Source organism: Poromitra crassiceps (assembly GCF_964638095.1).
Source record: "Poromitra crassiceps genome assembly, chromosome: 4".
Taxonomy (NCBI): domain Eukaryota; kingdom Metazoa; phylum Chordata; class Actinopteri; order Beryciformes; family Melamphaidae; genus Poromitra; species Poromitra crassiceps.
Genome location: NC_139626.1, coordinates 17,972,210 through 17,989,598, shown reverse-complemented (window position 1 = coordinate 17,989,598; position 17,389 = coordinate 17,972,210). Strand labels below are relative to the sequence as shown.

At 45.1% G+C, this 17,389-nt stretch overlaps 1 protein-coding gene across 1 annotated transcript in view; it reads left to right on the top strand.

Annotated features, from left to right (window-relative positions):
• Positions 1-13,707, top strand: part of rbfox3a (RNA binding fox-1 homolog 3a) — a gene marked incomplete at its 3' end in the record, with an annotated part of 422,340 nt that extends 408,633 nt beyond the window's left edge. The window contains exons 10-13 of the mRNA XM_083634515.1: positions 4,621-4,660; positions 4,996-5,060; positions 9,621-9,699; positions 13,663-13,707. Coding sequence (XP_083490641.1) covers positions 4,621-4,660; positions 4,996-5,060; positions 9,621-9,699; positions 13,663-13,707 — 229 coding nt within the window. The remainder of the gene's footprint in view (positions 1-4,620; positions 4,661-4,995; positions 5,061-9,620; positions 9,700-13,662) is intronic.
• Positions 13,708-17,389: the final 3,682 nt, after the last annotated feature.

The window sequence follows — 17,389 nt, the reverse complement described above, 5'->3', positions numbered from 1 at the left end:
GGGGGGGAGGGGGGGCTGTGACCAGCCTGCACACTCCACCAGACAGAGAGAGAGAGGGGGAGGGGAGGGGGGCTGTGACCAGCCTGCACACTCCACCAGACAGAGAGAGAGAGGGGGGGGGGGGGGGGGGGCTGTGACCAGCCTGCACACTCCACCAGACAGAGAGAGAGAGGGGGGGAGGGGGGCTGTGACCAGACTGCACACTCCACCAGACAGAGAGAGAGAGGGGGGGGGAGGGGGGCTGTGACCAGACTGCACACTCCACCTGACAGAGAGAGAGAGAGAGAGGGGGGGGGGGGGGGGGGATTGTGACCAGCCTGCACACTCAACAGAGAGGGAGAGAAAGAATGAAAGCCAGCGAGAGCATCTTAGGGTTGGAAGAAAAAAAGAAAGAAAGAGATGGGGAACAAGCGCAAAGGAGAGACATGGATAGAGTTGAGGAGTAGTTTGACCACATGTAAGTAAATTATGATGGTTATGATGGTATTTCAAGTAAATTCTATTTTGGGATAGTATTTTAGCACCATACGAGCAAGTTCGCTTAAAGAGATAAGTACTTTTGAGTAAGGGGTGCTGCAAGGAAGGGACTCACGGTGCAAAGAAAATTTGACGTTTTTTGGACTTTTAGCCATATTTAGAGGAATATTTAATTTTAAATTAACATTAGCATTATACTGTTGTGATGTCATTATTTAGTATCTTCTCCTCTTCTCTGCAGCATTACTCAATTTACCCTCAGGAATCAGGGACAGTGATAGCCTACCTGCTATTCCTCCCATATCTTCTTTCTTTTTTCCTCAGTCTTGTCATCTCGTATCTTTCTCTTCACAAAGCATGTCTCCGACTCCAGCTATGTAAACACTAGTTTCAACGTGAGGCTAAAAGTAAACAAAACTTCAGCATTTCCCGGAGTGCATGCTCGCTCGTTCCAGGCTGCACACTCCCCTCACTAGTCCGCGGAGGACAGACCTCTGTAGACCGCAGCCGACGGAGGCCGTGGCCACTGAATTGGGACACAGCTGGATCCTATTTTTTACCCAAGAACCACTGCGTTGAGCAAAGATCGTCTATAGAGAAGATATCCACTACACCGCACAGACTCGTGCACATAAACCATTACAGAAACACAGTTACTTGAGCCAAATTCTACCATTTCAAAAAGTCCATCTCTTGCCACCAGGGGGTGCTGCAGCACCCACCGCACCGTGCTTCCCGCGCCGTTGCTGGTCCACCAAGCAGTTAGCTAGCTGACGTTAGCGGTTTCTCACCAACACACAGAAACTTCAGGTGTTTTTCTGAGAGTTTTTGTTGGGTTTGTTTTTGTAACCTTGTTTACAAAAAAAACATGTTTTAAACAGCTAAAAATAGCATAATATGCGACCTTTAATCATGTTGACGTTTTGTTCAGTTGGGGCTTGAAAGAGAGACAATATTGATTAGTGTGAAGTTCCCAGGCGGAAATGTCCTGGTGCTGCCCGACCTAGCGGAAGGTGTTAGCTGGGGGGATAAATAGATTGATAGCTTGCTTGTTATGTCCAAGTCACGTTTTTCATCAATGGTAAAACTCGTTTTGACAATCCGTTGCTTGTTGATGAGATAATTGTTTTACAACTACCAAATCGAGTAGCCAAACCAATAGGCTGTGTTGCTAGCTAGCTAGCTGCCTCTGTGATGTAAGCTAAACCAGAGATAGGCTGTGTTGCTAGCTAGCTAGCTGCCTCTGTGCTGTTAGTGGAGAGCAGGGAGACGTACTCTTGGTAGGGTTCGGCTCTGAATCATATGTTAGTATGTCTGCAATGCATGCGTTAGCTGAAAAAATGGAGTCCTCCCATTTGCTCTGATTTAATCCTATCAAAATATGGAGTCTGGACCTAACGTCTGCTTCTGTTTGAAAAAATGACCAACATGTGAAACCTCTGATTTAGGGGTTGTTTAGTATCACTTTAACTAACATTCCGAGTTCAAAGCAATATTAGCCTTATTCAGTTTGTTAGCTAGCTGCTGACCTTCCAAGATCACGAATGCCATGGGCATGAATGAATGAAAACAAGAAGTTATTGCCATTGATATTTTTATTGATATTTTGACCAGAGCTCCTTCCTAAGTTTTTCTTAGATTGGAAGTTAGCTACATGTAACGGTTACATGTAGCTAACTTCCAATCTAAGAAAAATGTGGTCCAGCTCCACATTCTGCCTCCAGTCCAGAGCAGTTCTGCCTCCAACAAATGTTTAAAGTGTAACTAACCCCCAAAACACCTTTTTTCAGCTTCTAACCAATATATATGACTTTGGGGGTGGTGTGTGAAGAATGCTGGTCAAAATATCCACTTCTACAACGGCATGAGTGAATACTGGATTCTGATTGGCTAGCAACAGTGGTAAATACGCCAACAATCTACAGTTCGGCTCCAACCGCAGTATCACTCCGCTCCCTGATGCTGACTCCGTTCCCTGTGCTGACTCCGCCCACTGTTAGCCTGCAGTCTGCAAATCTTCAACAAGGAAATGGCCGATCTCTAACACAAGGAAATGTCCGATTTCGTAGTAACGTTTGATTTACTGGGTGGATTGAGTTTTGAGCAGTGGTTAGATGAAGATGAAGGTGAAGTGAACAAAGAACGACATGGTGAAATTGGGGAGAGAGAACTGGCTGAGCTTGAGTTGTCACGAGTTCGGACTAGCGGGAGGTCGGACTAGCGGGAGGTCCGACTAGCGCCCGGACCCCGAACCTGGGACTGTCAAACAAACAAACGCCCTCTGCCGTCACCAGATATCAACACACCACCACCAAAACGGGCTGCTTTAGATAACTGTTTAAATAACTGTACTTTTACAGGCAATGTATCAATAACTGTGAATCCCGTTAAGGAATAGGTTAGTTGTTTTTTGGCTCAAAGGCAACTAAATGTTTAGTGCAATCATTGATCTTGTGTATGGAACTATATTCTGTGGCGGAAGGATAAATGTATTCTGAAACCAGTAATGATTATAAATAAATGAATTGGATGTTACAATTGTGTATTTTTTATATTATTTGGTAGCCGTTGTAGAAAACAAATTTAACACTCGAGGTCGGGGGTTGTGGGCACATTTACCACTGGTACAGGGTTTATAGCACTCGGCTTCGCCTCGTGCCACAACCCTGTACCAGTGGTAAATGTGCCCACAACCCCCTCCCTCTCGTGTTAAATTTGTTACATTTGAGACCAAACCGTCATTTCCGCAAACAAATCTCATCGCAGTTTAGCGCACATGTAAAATATAACGCTATACTACGACGTGACAACGTGACAAAGCTGCTCTAAACACATCGGCTACTATAATATCGTCGCTGTGCAATGAAAGCCACTTATCTCCAAAACGCCAACTTTTCAGGAAATGAAAAAAAACCCTGTGCTCTTAAAATACTGAACACCACGTTGTCATATTTGACACATGTCTTCATTGTAGACAGTTTATCGCTGAATGTGTCATTACATTATTAATATCTTACCTGAATAAGCTCAAATGCTGTTACAGGATTATCACACCGAGTCTGGAGCACTTTCTGCCGGCCAGGCAGCAGCTCGTAGGCACCTGCCTTTTAGAGCGCAAGCACGAGCTGCTGTGCTCCAGGCAGCGGGGACGCGCGGGCGGAGCTCTTCACTCTGCCAAGCCGGGGAGAGTGGCTCTGTCATGGGGTTGAGCAGTCCCGGAGTAACGTGACATTATTCTTGTCAGAAACAACTTCGATTTGCATACTTTTAAATGAGTTTGCAGCCCAAGGACAACCCGAAAACACCTTATTGATCTATTTACGTCAGACGATGCCAGAATCACACAAAACCAAGCCGAAACACAGCCGGCATTCGGGTCAGCAGCGTGCCTGGTGACTTTTCTGGGGAAGTCCTCATGAGGTGGGGCGGAGCATGGAGGTCTGACTGTCACATACACTGCCCTGCGCTGCGCCCGAGAGGAAAAATCAGAGGTGCAGTAACTTTTAACAAGAATCACGAAAAGCCCCCAAACTAAAATTAAAAACGGATTTCATTGCGCGGTATATGGCAAGTTGGACGAGGGAATGACGTGGAGAAATCTCGCATTGTGATTACATGAGCGTGAGAGCAGGGCGTTTGTCCTCACTATTGTGCTGTGCTCTTGCGTCACTAGTCTCTTTTAACGTAAGTTACACAAGCCGCCACACACATACATGGGAGAAAAATAATAAAATTTGTAGTTCGCCACTGAATGGCCAAATTGATATAACTTTCAACCATTTTGAGCAACGCTGTTTCCATACAGGCCACCAGCATTGGCTAGTTGTTGATATTTATAAAGATATTGCAGCTCTCATATAAATTATTTTCGAGGCGGTGGGCAAACTGTAATGGCGTCGATTTCCTTGAAAAAATTCCTGAGCTGAGCACAGCCAAAGAGTATAGTATAGACAAGAGGATACGTCATTTCTTGGTTTTTCCCATAGGTTTTTCAAATCACCGTTTTGTTACATATCTGGGGGGTTAGTCCCCCTTTAACTAAAACATTTTAGTGTACCCACCACCCCCATCCCCACCCCATTCCTTTCATTGTCAAGAGTGAGGGGGGGACCTTGGCTAATGTTGACTATTCTCTGCCAACAGTGTGGTCTACCAGGACGGCTTCTATGGAGCAGAAATATATGTAAGTCAGTTTCTTTCAGCGTCTTTTTGTTTACCACTCAACAAGTCATATTCACTACTTTCACCATCAACAAGAGATTGAAGTGGTATTTCAAGGACACAAGTAATGCAAAGTGTGTTGAGGAATCAGCCGCAACCGAAGCATAAACTAGAGTGCTATAACAGTTATGTATAAACAGACACACACACACACACACACACACACACACACACACACACACACACACACACACGCACACGCACACGCACACACACACACACACACACAGGTGTGTAAGTTAGAGACAACCTTGTGTTTTCTTATTTGAGATGATACTGAAGTCCTCCTCTCTTCAGGGAGGGTACGCAGCCTACAGATATGCCCAGCCAGCCGCTACAGCCGCAGCCGCATACAGTGACAGGTACGTTGGCATGCTTTGTCACTTTGAAGTCAATCAACAAAATACTGTAGTGCTTTTGCTCCCCGAATAATTTAGTCACACCCAGTCATGCCATTTTAAATAAGGTAATCCTATAATAAGAATGAGAAGTTTCTGTGAGTGAGTGAGTGAGCAGAAATATGTTCGGCCACAGCTATTTTACGTGCGATATGGGGCTGAAAGTTTCAGGAAGTGTAAAGAGCACCCCTGCAGGTGATCTAACGGAGCCAGATTTTTTAATTAGGTAATTAGGGCCGATTAATTACCGAATGCGCAACTTGGCCTTGCTGCACACTGTTGGGCAGCATGCACCGCACGAGTCAGCCGGGGGCCGAGTGGGCGGTGCGGCCCGCAATCTGGCTGCAGCATAGACTGTATGGTGTTATTTAGCCCCCCTTAGCCCCAAACTCAGAGGCAGCGCTGCCCTGCCCAGTAAACACAACGTAGCCTAAAGCTTCACCGTTAGATTTCATCTGACCATTCAGATATGAATGGTCAGATGACTTGAGCAGCCCGGAGTCTGGCTGCTAGGAGCTGAGATGACCGGCTGGCAGGTGAAGGTAGCAGAGGAGGAGAGATGAGCAGGTGAGGGCCTATAGGGGGAGCTGTGAAGGGAGGAGAGAGGAGGAGGAGGAGGAGTTGTGAAGGGAGGAGGAGGAGGAGGAGGAGGAGGAGGAGGAGGAGGAGGAGGAGGAGGAGGAGGAGAGGCCAGGCCTTGTCTCTTCACAAGACTTATTTCATTCCCTTTCTTTTTCTCTTCGCCCTCTCTCCTCCTCCTCCTGGCTGCTCTGCATTCTCGCCCTGATGCCGTTGTGTGCAGTATACTGTATGCTTTCTCTCTCTGTCTCTCTCTGTCTCTCTCACTCTCTCTGTCTCTATCCCTCTCTCTGTCTCTCGCTCTCCCTCTCCTTTTCATCGTTTACACTGTCTCTCATTCTTTTTTAAAGCTCTTCAGATTTAAAGGGAGTGAGGTGGAGCTGGGAGGAGGATGCGCACGCATGTGTGTTTTGTGTGCGCACGCGTGCACGTGTCTGTGTGTGTGTGTGTGTGTGTGTATGTATGTTATTTATTGTGGGATAAGGGAGGGCTTAAAGAGTGGATGAGCCCGGTACTGACAGACCCTGCCCCTCTAGGGTGTGCGTGCACACACACACGCACGCACATACGCACACGCACGCACGCACACACACACACACACACACACACACACACACACACACACACACACACACACACACACACACACACACACACACACACACCCACACACACACACACACACACACACACACACACACACACACACACACACACACACACACAAACAAACAAACAAACAAACACACACACACATAGGCACACTTTGTCTCAGTTATGTAGTAGACTACCACTGTCTAGACTGGAGACCAGGCGAGATGAAGCAAACATTTCAAAGCGTCCAGGACCATGACCCGTGAGACTCAACCACGCGTCCTCCCCTCCATCGCTCAACCGGCCCGGTCTCTTCAATCTGTGTTCAAATAACACCACTTTACACTTTCACGTTGCCTGGAGTGGATACGCCAAAGAGTCGGGAGCTTTAACCAGGAAGTAGCGTGACATTGAAATAAGCCGGGCGCCGGCCAGGGTGCAGTGGTCGGGGTGGACAGGTGAACAAAACCCTCATCTGTCACAGCGGAAAGCCGTGTTCAAAGTCTATTTCAACCAGAAGTCACAAGTTTTTATGCCTCCGCCCGCCAATAGCTGTGGCCGGAGGGAGGCATTATGTTTTCGGGTTGTCCGTACGACCGTCCGTCCATCCGATTCTAATTAACGCAATATCTCAGGAACGCCTTGATGTAATTGCATCAAATTAGGCTCAAACGTCCACTTGGATTCAAGGATGAACTGATTAGATTTTGGTGGTCAAAGGTCAAAGTTCATGGTCACTGTGACCTCACAACCGCCTGTTTTATGCCTTATGCCAAATTTAGCTCAAACATCAACTTGGACTCAGGTTGAACTTCCATCAAGGGGGTGGGGCTAGGTAAAAGGGGCCATAGCTAGGGATAGGAAGGTCGTAGAGAGTCGGGATTTGAGGGGTGGGTAGAGGGTGTGGGTGGTGTGTGGGGGCGTGGTGATGGAAAGGGGTAGATCTAGGGAAAATGGGACATAGCTAAGCATAGGAAGGTTGTAGAGAGTCGGGAGTCGAGGGGTGTGTAGGGAGACATGGAAGTAGACTGCTGACTTTTTGGAGGAGGCATACAACTGTGAAGCGGTATTTATAGTTGTTATTTAAGCCTGACCCAAATCATCACCCTAACCTTAACCAAGCTTTTTTACTTGCCTGAACACAACTGTTCATTTCACCATTTTCATCTAGGTCGTGTTGCAGGGGCTTTTATTGTGAAAGTTGTGACCGGAAAACAAACTGTGTCATTCTGACTAGCTTTACACTCGTGCTTGCAAAATAGCAATTGGCGTATGCACTGTATGTAATGTGAAAGTATCAGTATTACAGTTGTGTTATTTGTATGCAGATAGGTGTGACTGGGTTGAACACCCCCTTCACACCACCTTCTCCTTCTTTTGGTAGTCGAACCCGTCGCAGTGAACTCCCTTATCTGTTTTAGCTTTTGTTGACCCCGTTTTCTCCGCAATTGTACTTGGCCAATTCCCCCTGCCGGCCCAGTCATCGTTCCACCCCCTCTGCTGATCAGGGGAGAGTTGTAGACTAACCCATGCTTCCTCCAACACGTGCTGTCGCCAGCCACTTCTTTCCACCTAACGGCGAGGAGTTTCACCGGCAGGACGTAGCATGTTGGAGGATCACGCTATTCCACCCAGTTCCCCTCCCTAGTGCAGCGACCAGGACACATGGGCTACCCTTAATACGGCTTCCCACCCACAGACACGGCCAATTGTGCCTGTATGGATGCCCAACCAAGCCGGAGGTAACATGGGGGCTCGAACCGTGATGATAGGCAGGGAGAACCCCCTTATCTTTGCCCTCCAGACCTCCACCTACTTGCCTTCTACTTTTGGGAACGAGCGAGTGAACAAACAAGGGAGGGAAGAAGGGATATAAATAAAGTGGTCTGGTGTCGGAGAAGGAGAAAGGAGGGAGGAAGGGATAGAGGGATGGGAGGAAGAGAAGGGAGGAGATTAGTTTGGTGAATAGACAGACCATGATGAGAGATACTGGAGGGGATGGAGATGGCAGCCAAGAAGAAAAGGATGAGTAGAGCGAGAGAGGAGGAGCAGGAGGAGGAGAGGGGCAGGGATGGGACTCTGTGACACATACTGTAGATACCAGCTTTCTTTCTTCTTCCCACTTTTTCGGTGTCCGTTTCAACTTGAATCCCCTTCTCTTTTCTCCCCTCTTTCCTAACCAAGCAGCAACCTCCGCTTCTGAAATTATGTGAATTTAAGCCCATGTGGAAGTGCCTTAAACCTGCATTCGTTCTAATGTCCAGCAGGGCGGTGGCTCCACTGGCTCCAATAAGAAGTCCATTTGAATGGAAGACAATGGGAAAATGATCCTACTTCTCACTTGATTTATGCCCTCATTAAACACTTTCCTAATGAGTTTATGGTCTCAATCGCTAGTTTCAAGTCTTTTTCCGTATTTTCTTCGTAAATTATGGTTCCATTTAGAGTCAAATAGACGATAAAGCAGACTATGTTTTGTCGGCGTGATTGACAGGTCGCCTGTCCAGTGATCGCGCAGCTCACCGATCGTGGACCAATAACAGGCATTATCGCTCTCTTTTCCCAACCCCACAGCATATTTTCTCATTTTTGTTCACAGTCGCAATCCTCTCTCCTTCTAGCCGTCCTCTCCTCTCATCACTTGCATCTCCTTTTCCCTATCTTTCCCTCTTTTTTCCCCCCAGACGTTATTTTTTATCGCGTCTTTCCACCCCTCCCCCCCAATCGTCTGGAAGATAAAACACTCACCCCCCTTTTCTCATAAATTGGAACGGGTAAAACAAATCATTGCAATCACGCACTCTCACCTTTACGACGTACATTTATAGGGAGACATCGATTGCATTTTCATCCCATAGGCCTGTCCTTAACGTGAGTGAGAGGGGGAAATGATTATAGATCTCTCCTCCAGACCCCAGTTAAAATCGACGACCCAATGCCTTATGTGTCTCATGCATACTCATTGTGGTCGCTTGACACTCCCTATCCGTTATCAAACCTATTCAATCAACGAGGTTTATGTCCGGGAGTCGAGTTGGGGATGGTCGGAAAACAATTAACAGTGTTTCCCAATTGATCGCGTTGCCTGTTGATTTGTCCTGTTTTTTGTTTTGTTTTTTGTTTTTTTCCCACAGAGTCCGTATAGTTTTACGTTTGGGGAGTAAGTCAAAGTGTCAGTGGAAGTGGGAATCCGCTGCCTCGCAAATAGGCTTCTCTGGCCGTTTGCGACATCAATCCATTTGGTTTCAATCACATTTGTCTTGGAAATATCTCGGGATAGGCTGTCTTTAAATTTTACACCCCGTCTATTTCATTGTAAGCGTTGTTTTTGCCTGTTTTTGTCCTCTGTAGTTACGGCAGAGTCTATGCAACAGCAGACCCATATCACCACACGATTGGACCTGCAGCCACATACAGTGTGGGCACTATGGTACGTACGTTCTCTCATGCTTTGGTCAGCACTGTCCTCCGTTAAGATTTTCAAACAGCCTTGCATCATTACAAAATCAGTATGCAGATTTGGTCCACGAAGTTCTGCGAATGAAGGTAGGGAGAGCAATAGTGATAGTGACAGTAATAATGACACCATAGTGACAGTAATAATAACACCATAGTGACAGTAATAATGACACCATGGCAAAACTACTCCGAATGGCATCATATGACATCATTTGGAGCAGGAAGTTCTGTGAATGAATGGGGAGCTCTCAGTCCAGGCAAGATGGAGGCAAGTTAAACATTGTGCATTTGCATATATACTACCAATGTTGTAATGATACGAAGCTGGTTGACAATCGGCAAAGTGTCCCTTAAAGGGATAGGCAACTTTTTGCCATATCACAACATACATAAACAAGATCAACAATGGCTTTTGTCGTCACTCTCCGCGCAGTATGCTGTGAGGTACAGCCGTTCACTTAGTTAAGTCACCAAAAACACACATTCTAACAGCGCCAAAAAGCTCTATGTACATGTTGTCACTCCTGTACTCACCACGAGATGAAATAATAATCCATGAAACGGCCATCTTCTAAATAAATCCACACCGAGATCTAACAAAGATGAACCAAACGAAGCAAGAGTAACTCGTTCCTCATTTGCCATGAGGCGCTGTATAGCTTACAGCGCATGCACTTGTGTGTTTTTGGTGACTTAAACGGCTGTACCGTTCACTCCAATTCATTCCAATTCCAGCACCTCACAGCATACTGCGCGGAGAGTGACGTCACGGAACGCCATGTGACTGAGCTCTATACCATTTTACAGCGCCAATTGCATAGGTCGATAATCTGTAGTAATATCTTATACATGTGCTTGTTTTTCCACGTTGGGTCATATGTTCAACGGGGGCATAATCCCTGTTTATTAGACTTTAAATGATGTGAACATTAAATTGTGTGGATAGTCGGTGTCAAGGTAGGTTGTAAATGTTTGGACGGCACTTGTTTTTCCTACTGTATGAATTGTGTTTCCCTCTGTGAGAGATTGCTTTGAATGTGTCATGTGAGTCTTTGCCACTTCAGTAAATGAAAAAGGGACACAGCCTTATTCTCAAACTCCCCATTCAATTTCATTGGCCTGCAGCAGCTACTTGCTTGAAACCGAGAGCGTAGATTTCTCCCCCACCCGGAGGAAACGTCTCTAAAACAAATTGCAACGGGGAGAGATAGTCGAATGGTTAATGTTTGTTTTTAGCTAGCTTTGCAGCTAACATCAAAGATGAAAAAAAAAATCCAAAAGAAAAGAAACAGAGCACCAGCATAAGATGGGGTGGGAGGGGGTGGGAGGGGGGGGGGGGGGGGGGAAGAGAAGGTACAATTTGTTTTCTTTTGCGGGTGTGGGTAGGGAGTTCCTCCAAAGATTAACGACCATCTAGTAGGTGCCTCGACGTGCCGTGGGAGATTAAAGTAACAGAGAGAGAGAGAGAGAGAGAGAGAGAGAGAGAGAGAGAGAGAGAGAGATAGACCCCCAAAAAAGAAGGAAGAAAAGAAAGAGACAGAAACTGAATTTGTGATACCAAGACGATTGCTTGCCGAAGATGCTGATTGGTGCAGAAAGCCGAGCGCCTATGCTTGTGGTGGCAGAAATCGACCCCCCCCCCTAACTCCTCCTCCCCATATGATCCCCCAAACACCCCCCTCCCCACCTCTCCTCGTGCAGCTGCTAGCTAAAAGCCTTCATTAATTACGACCATTTTTTCCTCTTCATTTACTTAATTAAAACGGTGGCCTGTGTTTTGCTCCTTATTACACTACTCCTTCTCTTTTTTCTTCAAAATTGTCCTCTTTTTCCCCCCGCTCCTCCTCCTCCTCCTCCTCCCAGATGTAATTCTACACTGCAGATCCTTTTATACTCCACACAAAACATTCAACACAAAACTTCTCTCAAACTTCAACCACACCTTACATACAGTACAGGGTTCCTACGGGTCCTTGAGATATTTGAAAGTTTGTGAATTTGAAGGAAAAAAATCAAGGCATTGAACATTTTTAGACATAAATAGACGTGGCTCATTGAAAGTGCTTGGATTTATAGATTTTTATATCAGAATAGAAGATTTTTTTAACACATTCAAGCCTATCTCTCCTTTTAATTGTTGTCTGTGAGCTTCTGTAAACCCTGCTAGTTTTCAGTGTTTCAGTATAATTAACATTGATTTGTCTCTCAAACTATGCTGTGTTGGGTCCTTGAATTTGAGGGAATTGGGCCTGGAAACTCCTTGAATTTGATGTTTAGGAAGGTGTGGGACCTCTGTCCATTAGAACGTTCTACTGTAGACCCCATCTTTGTTAGATCTAGTTCATAATGATGGGGCAGGATGACGGGTTGGAGAAGTGAGTTTCTGAACCTCCAGTTTCTCCTGGCTGAGCTGAAAGTTGAACATCGTAATGTATTCAACTGGCCGTGCCTCGTACAGTCTCCTCCCCAAGTTCCGTCGCCTTCCATTAGGAGAAACGATGGAATTGCTCTTGATTAGCGCTTCCGCAGTTCAAAGTCTTTTGCTAATGAGATCCTGTGAGGTTAGGGCTAACTAACCCCTTTAGTGTGGAGAGCGGAGAATGCATGCTGGGTGCATGATGGTGTTCTCTTTGGTTCTAGGAGAGGATGGTCAGATATCTCGGCTTTGATGGCCAGGCCGCGGTAGTGCCTGGAGACCGTCCAGAGAGTGTAGATCCAGCATTACCTCAGTCCGTTCAGCCAGGCAGGAAGGAGGCAGACAGCCTGTGTTAATCTGAAGATCAAAAGACTATTACATAAGCTGCTATAGTGTATTTGATTGACCTATAAAAAGGGGACAACTATTTTAGTGATACCACCATCTTTATGTGTTAGGAGGGTTCATAATGCCGATTATCTTTCTTTTCTTTTCTTTTTAGTTGAAGCATTGCCTAGTCATCTTGCAAATTAAAGAGTAACTCCCTGAACTGGCCATCTGCCATTGACTGGTCTTTGTGCCAGGTGATGTCAACACCTGTTGAAGTCTATAGAGGTGTGACATCACCAGGCACAAAGCCTGACCAGCCAATAGCAGATGGCTATTTCAGTACCCTACCTTCTACCGTTAAATGTCAGGGTTCACCGCAGATTTGGGTTTGGGGTTTAGCTACTCTTTTATAATAATAGGTGTTAATTGCTTCCAGTAGGGAAAATCATAATCATAATAATATCATAATAATTAGCTAGAAAGGAAGTGTGAATTGGATGTGGGAAAGAACCATGAAATTATGTAATGTTACTAATTATAGGGGAAACTGAGAAATAGTTCAATCAGTGGTAGTTGAGTTCCTCCAGTTTCTTGTGTTGCTTCCAAGACAGAACTATGAAATGATGTACAGTGGTACTGTAGTTCTATCGAAAAGTAGACATCAGAGGAAGGAATTCAACAACTGCAGTATAACGATACAAGTAATGAATAATTACTTCTGATAACTGACCTCTGCTTATTATCTGTCCAATAAATAGTAGTCTTGCAGTTCTTTCCAGAAATTCTTAATTTTTCATCGACTCCACCTTACATTTTCTATAGAAGTACACTCTTTCATGGTTCTTTCCAGGAAACCTCCTAAGAAATGAACAGTTCCTTTCTAGGAAATTATTATCATTAATGGGAAACTCTGAGGTCCCTGTTATAACCCTTAGGTCATCTCTAGTCTTTCATTCGTTCACACACCATGCCCACATACAGTACACACAGCACGCAAACTTCCCAGTCCTCAAAACCACTCTCAAAAAAGGAGAGAGAGCGAGAGAGAGAGAGAGAGAGAGAGAACCGGAAAAAGAGAGGAGCATTTATTTTGGGGGAAAGAGAGAAGTTGATCTAATATTAATCATATGAGCCAAGGTTCCTATATATTGAATACTGATTGGCGCTTTTTCATCTTTGATGTTGCAGGCTAGCCTTTACAGAGGAGGGTGCAGTCGCTTCACTCCCTACTAGAAAAGGAGGAGGCACGCCCCCACCCCCCTCCCCCCCAGCAAAAACAGACAAACAAAATCACTCACTAAACCTTCCTCTTCGCGGAAAACTAAAACAAATCGCTTCCAGGCAAACGTGCCCCCGAAAGTCAAGACTCTCTCTCAAGTCGCTGTCCAATTTCAAACAAGTGTATGTACATTATCATCCATCCATGTACTGTACTTATTTTGGATATAAATATAACGTATTGTATGACTTTTTGTGTGTTGACTTGGAATATATTTTGAAATGTCTGTACTGCTGAAACTGGGAAAAAGATGGCCAATGCGGAGAAAAGTGGGGACAGAGTCGAGAGGAGGCAAACAGAAACTTTCTCGTCTCCCTCGCTCTCTTACACTCTCCCTCTCCTTAAGCTATGGGTCTCTTGCTCAGCTCCTTTGGGGTGGCCTTTTTGTGCTACTTTTAATTCCAACTAATTTCCCCTGCCTTTATTGTTTCAATTAGTCATTTCCCCCCATATACATTAAGGGCGGTAATGTTCAGCAATTCCAGTTTGAGCAACAAATTTCAGATTGGATTTTATTAAGTAAATGATACAGCCATTTTCCACCCCCTGGGAGAATTGGCTCGACCCTAAAGTGAGCCGATAACGGGAACTAAGTTTCAGGCCCACTTTAATGGGACTTAGAGCCGTTCAGCCCGAAGGAGGCAGAACCGTAACAAAATGGCCACCAGGAAGTGATGCATTATGAAGGTGAGGGGAAGAAAAGTGATGCATTGCTGAGTCTGGGTGCAGGAGGAAGTGATGTATGGCGGGATGTGGAGCAGCCATTGCAGAATGGGCAGGAGTGTGTTAGAGAGCCCATTGATCGTTGGCATGGCGCCAGAGGCAAGAGGTATCCCATCACCGCTGAATGGCTTTAAAGGAGAAAAGCCACATTATTTCCACACATCAGCTCTCTTCCCGTTTCACACACTAAACAATAGCACATACCATTTACAAACAAGTGAACTTCTTATACAGAGGCAAGAGGTGTTATTATTATTATTATTATTATTATTATTATTATTATTAATATTATTATTATTATTATTATTATTAGGGATGCACTTTTTTGCAGACCAAGTACGAGGACGAGTACATTACATTTGGGTACTTGCCGATACAGAGTACCAATATCGAGTACTTAATTAGGGGTCAACTATATGGGCATTTTAATAAATTTCCATAATCTAAATTCTGGAAAATTAACGATCAAATATTGATTATTGATAATAATAATAATATTAATAATATGATATTTTCTGCGCGCATGCTGCTATAGTGAACAACCAAGCATCTCTGTAATGCATTATCAGCTGTTATACCATGGTCTGCGTGAATACTCGATTCTGATTGGCTGCAAGGTGTCCATTAAAAAGTGATATTGTACAGTGATAATGGACACCTAGCTAAATGGTCTGTTCACCGTTCATATCAATGCGCCATAGTTTCATCAGTGTTATCAAGAGAGCAGTTTGAGCTCTATACCCCCGTTAAGGGTTAATAAGGTACTTTTGCAACTTGAGAAAAAAATTGAGTCGGTCAAAGTAACTATTTAAATCACCCCTGTGTGCTCAGTTTATCAAAAATAACTCTTATTTACAATTTTGATTTTCGTTTCGGAGATTTTTAACCTTGCGTCACCAGGCTCTTCTCGGCGACAAAGAGGAGAAGAGAGAGAGAGAGAGAGAGAGAGAGAGAGAGAGAGAGAGAGAGAGAGAGAGAGAGAGAGAGTGAGAGAGAGAGAGAGAGAGAGAGAGAGAGAGAGAGAGAGAGAGAGAGAGAGAGAGGCATTTCACCACATACAGCACACGCAGTGCGAGCCCCCGCTGCACTGTTTGACTTCCTGAAACTCTTCGCTCTTAAATGTTAATATACTTGGCCAATACGTATCTATCATACAAAATAAAGCAAGCAGCCAAACGGTAATGTCTTCATTTAATGTAGAACGCAAAACATCGTTAAACCTGCATTCCTGTGATAAAGTTAACGTTTGAGTCGGCTTTAAAACGGAGGGTGGTGCAGGTGGGAGGGACTATTTTATTTCGTGGAAGACTGATTTACAGTATGAATAACAGACATTTAGCCATTTAGATTGCTTTATTTATTACACATGGAAATATAAATGACTGGTCTTATTGTTTTGTTGGCAAGTGACCATGGTATAAGCGGGTTAATGCACTTCGAGGTGAACATTATCACTTTTTAAGGGACTTCGCGGAGGCAAACCATCCTCGGCTTCGCCTCGGACGGTTCACGCCTCCGCGTCGTCCCTTAAAAAGTGATAATGTACACCTCGTCGTACATTAACCCTTACTTAGCTTGATGCTGGCTTGCTGCATTCGGGTTAACATCACGTCGCATGCCGTAAAGTGGTATCGGGGGCGTGGCCGTGTCAGTATCGAGCGAGGACAAGTGCAGTAAATTGTGACAGCTGCTGGCCAGTATCGGCCACCGATAGACCAGAACAGCGCAGCGTCATCAAGCGTCAAGCGCCAAGGCCGCGCCCCTTTTACGGGAAAACCCACCATAGGAAAAGACTGTGCAAGAGCAGAAAACCCTTCAAACAAACTATTTAAAACGGTTTAATTTGATAGAGATATGCTAAAGTGCTACTTTAAAAACCCCTACTTTTTTAGTAGGGGTGACACCGTCAATGTGGATGGTGGAAACTCTTCAGTGGGCTGGATACAGCATTCATATAAGGAAAGTACTATATCTCGATGTATCTTGCGCATTCTATGGCCGGCCAAGTTGAAATATATTGTCATGTCATGGTGTCTTTGGGGCATTTATAAACTAAATTAATTCTGTTCTTTTTCTATATTTTTTTTTGTACCGCTATTTTACCTTGAAGTCAAAGGCGAGTGGCTTGTGTTTTCCCCCTAAAAGGGGCGCGGCCTTGATGTTTTGCGAAGTACCCGGATGTGCCAGTCTGGTCTATACCAGTGCACATACACATGCACATTACCTGCAGGTATGCAAACACATAAACACATGCACATACTGTATGGGCTTTTCAAGGCCGATACCGCATTTTCATGCCCACCAAAAAAGAAAAAGGAGGATTGAGTGTTTCACCCAAAATGTTACTATTGTCAGGATGGATTAAAACCCTACTAATGACATTCTTTTAGGTGGTTAGGTAACAGCTGCTTTCAAGCAAATAAAATGTGATTGCAGGTTTTACAGACTGTATTTATGTAGCTGTGGTAAGGGATGAACCTCGTCCTATCAGAGGTGGCCGACCCCGACTATAGCAGTTAGCCTGCCAATATTTAATAAAGGCCAGAATCGGCCCTATGGGTCACACCCTAACATGCTGTCTCACACCCTAACATGCTGTCTCACACCCTAACATGCTGTCTCACATGCTGCACCGTTTAAGAGAGATAATGTATGTTCAAAAGCAAAACAGACAACACTCCCTGATACTCCCACGCGTTCACACTTACCTAACAGTCTCTCTTGTTCTCTGCTGCCCTCCATCACACACACAAACACACACACACACATACACGCACACACAGACACGCGCGCCCACACACGTGCACGCACACACACACGCACGCACACACACACACAGACACGCGCACCCACGCAGACACACACGCGCGCCCACACACACACACACACATACACACACACGCGCGCGCACAC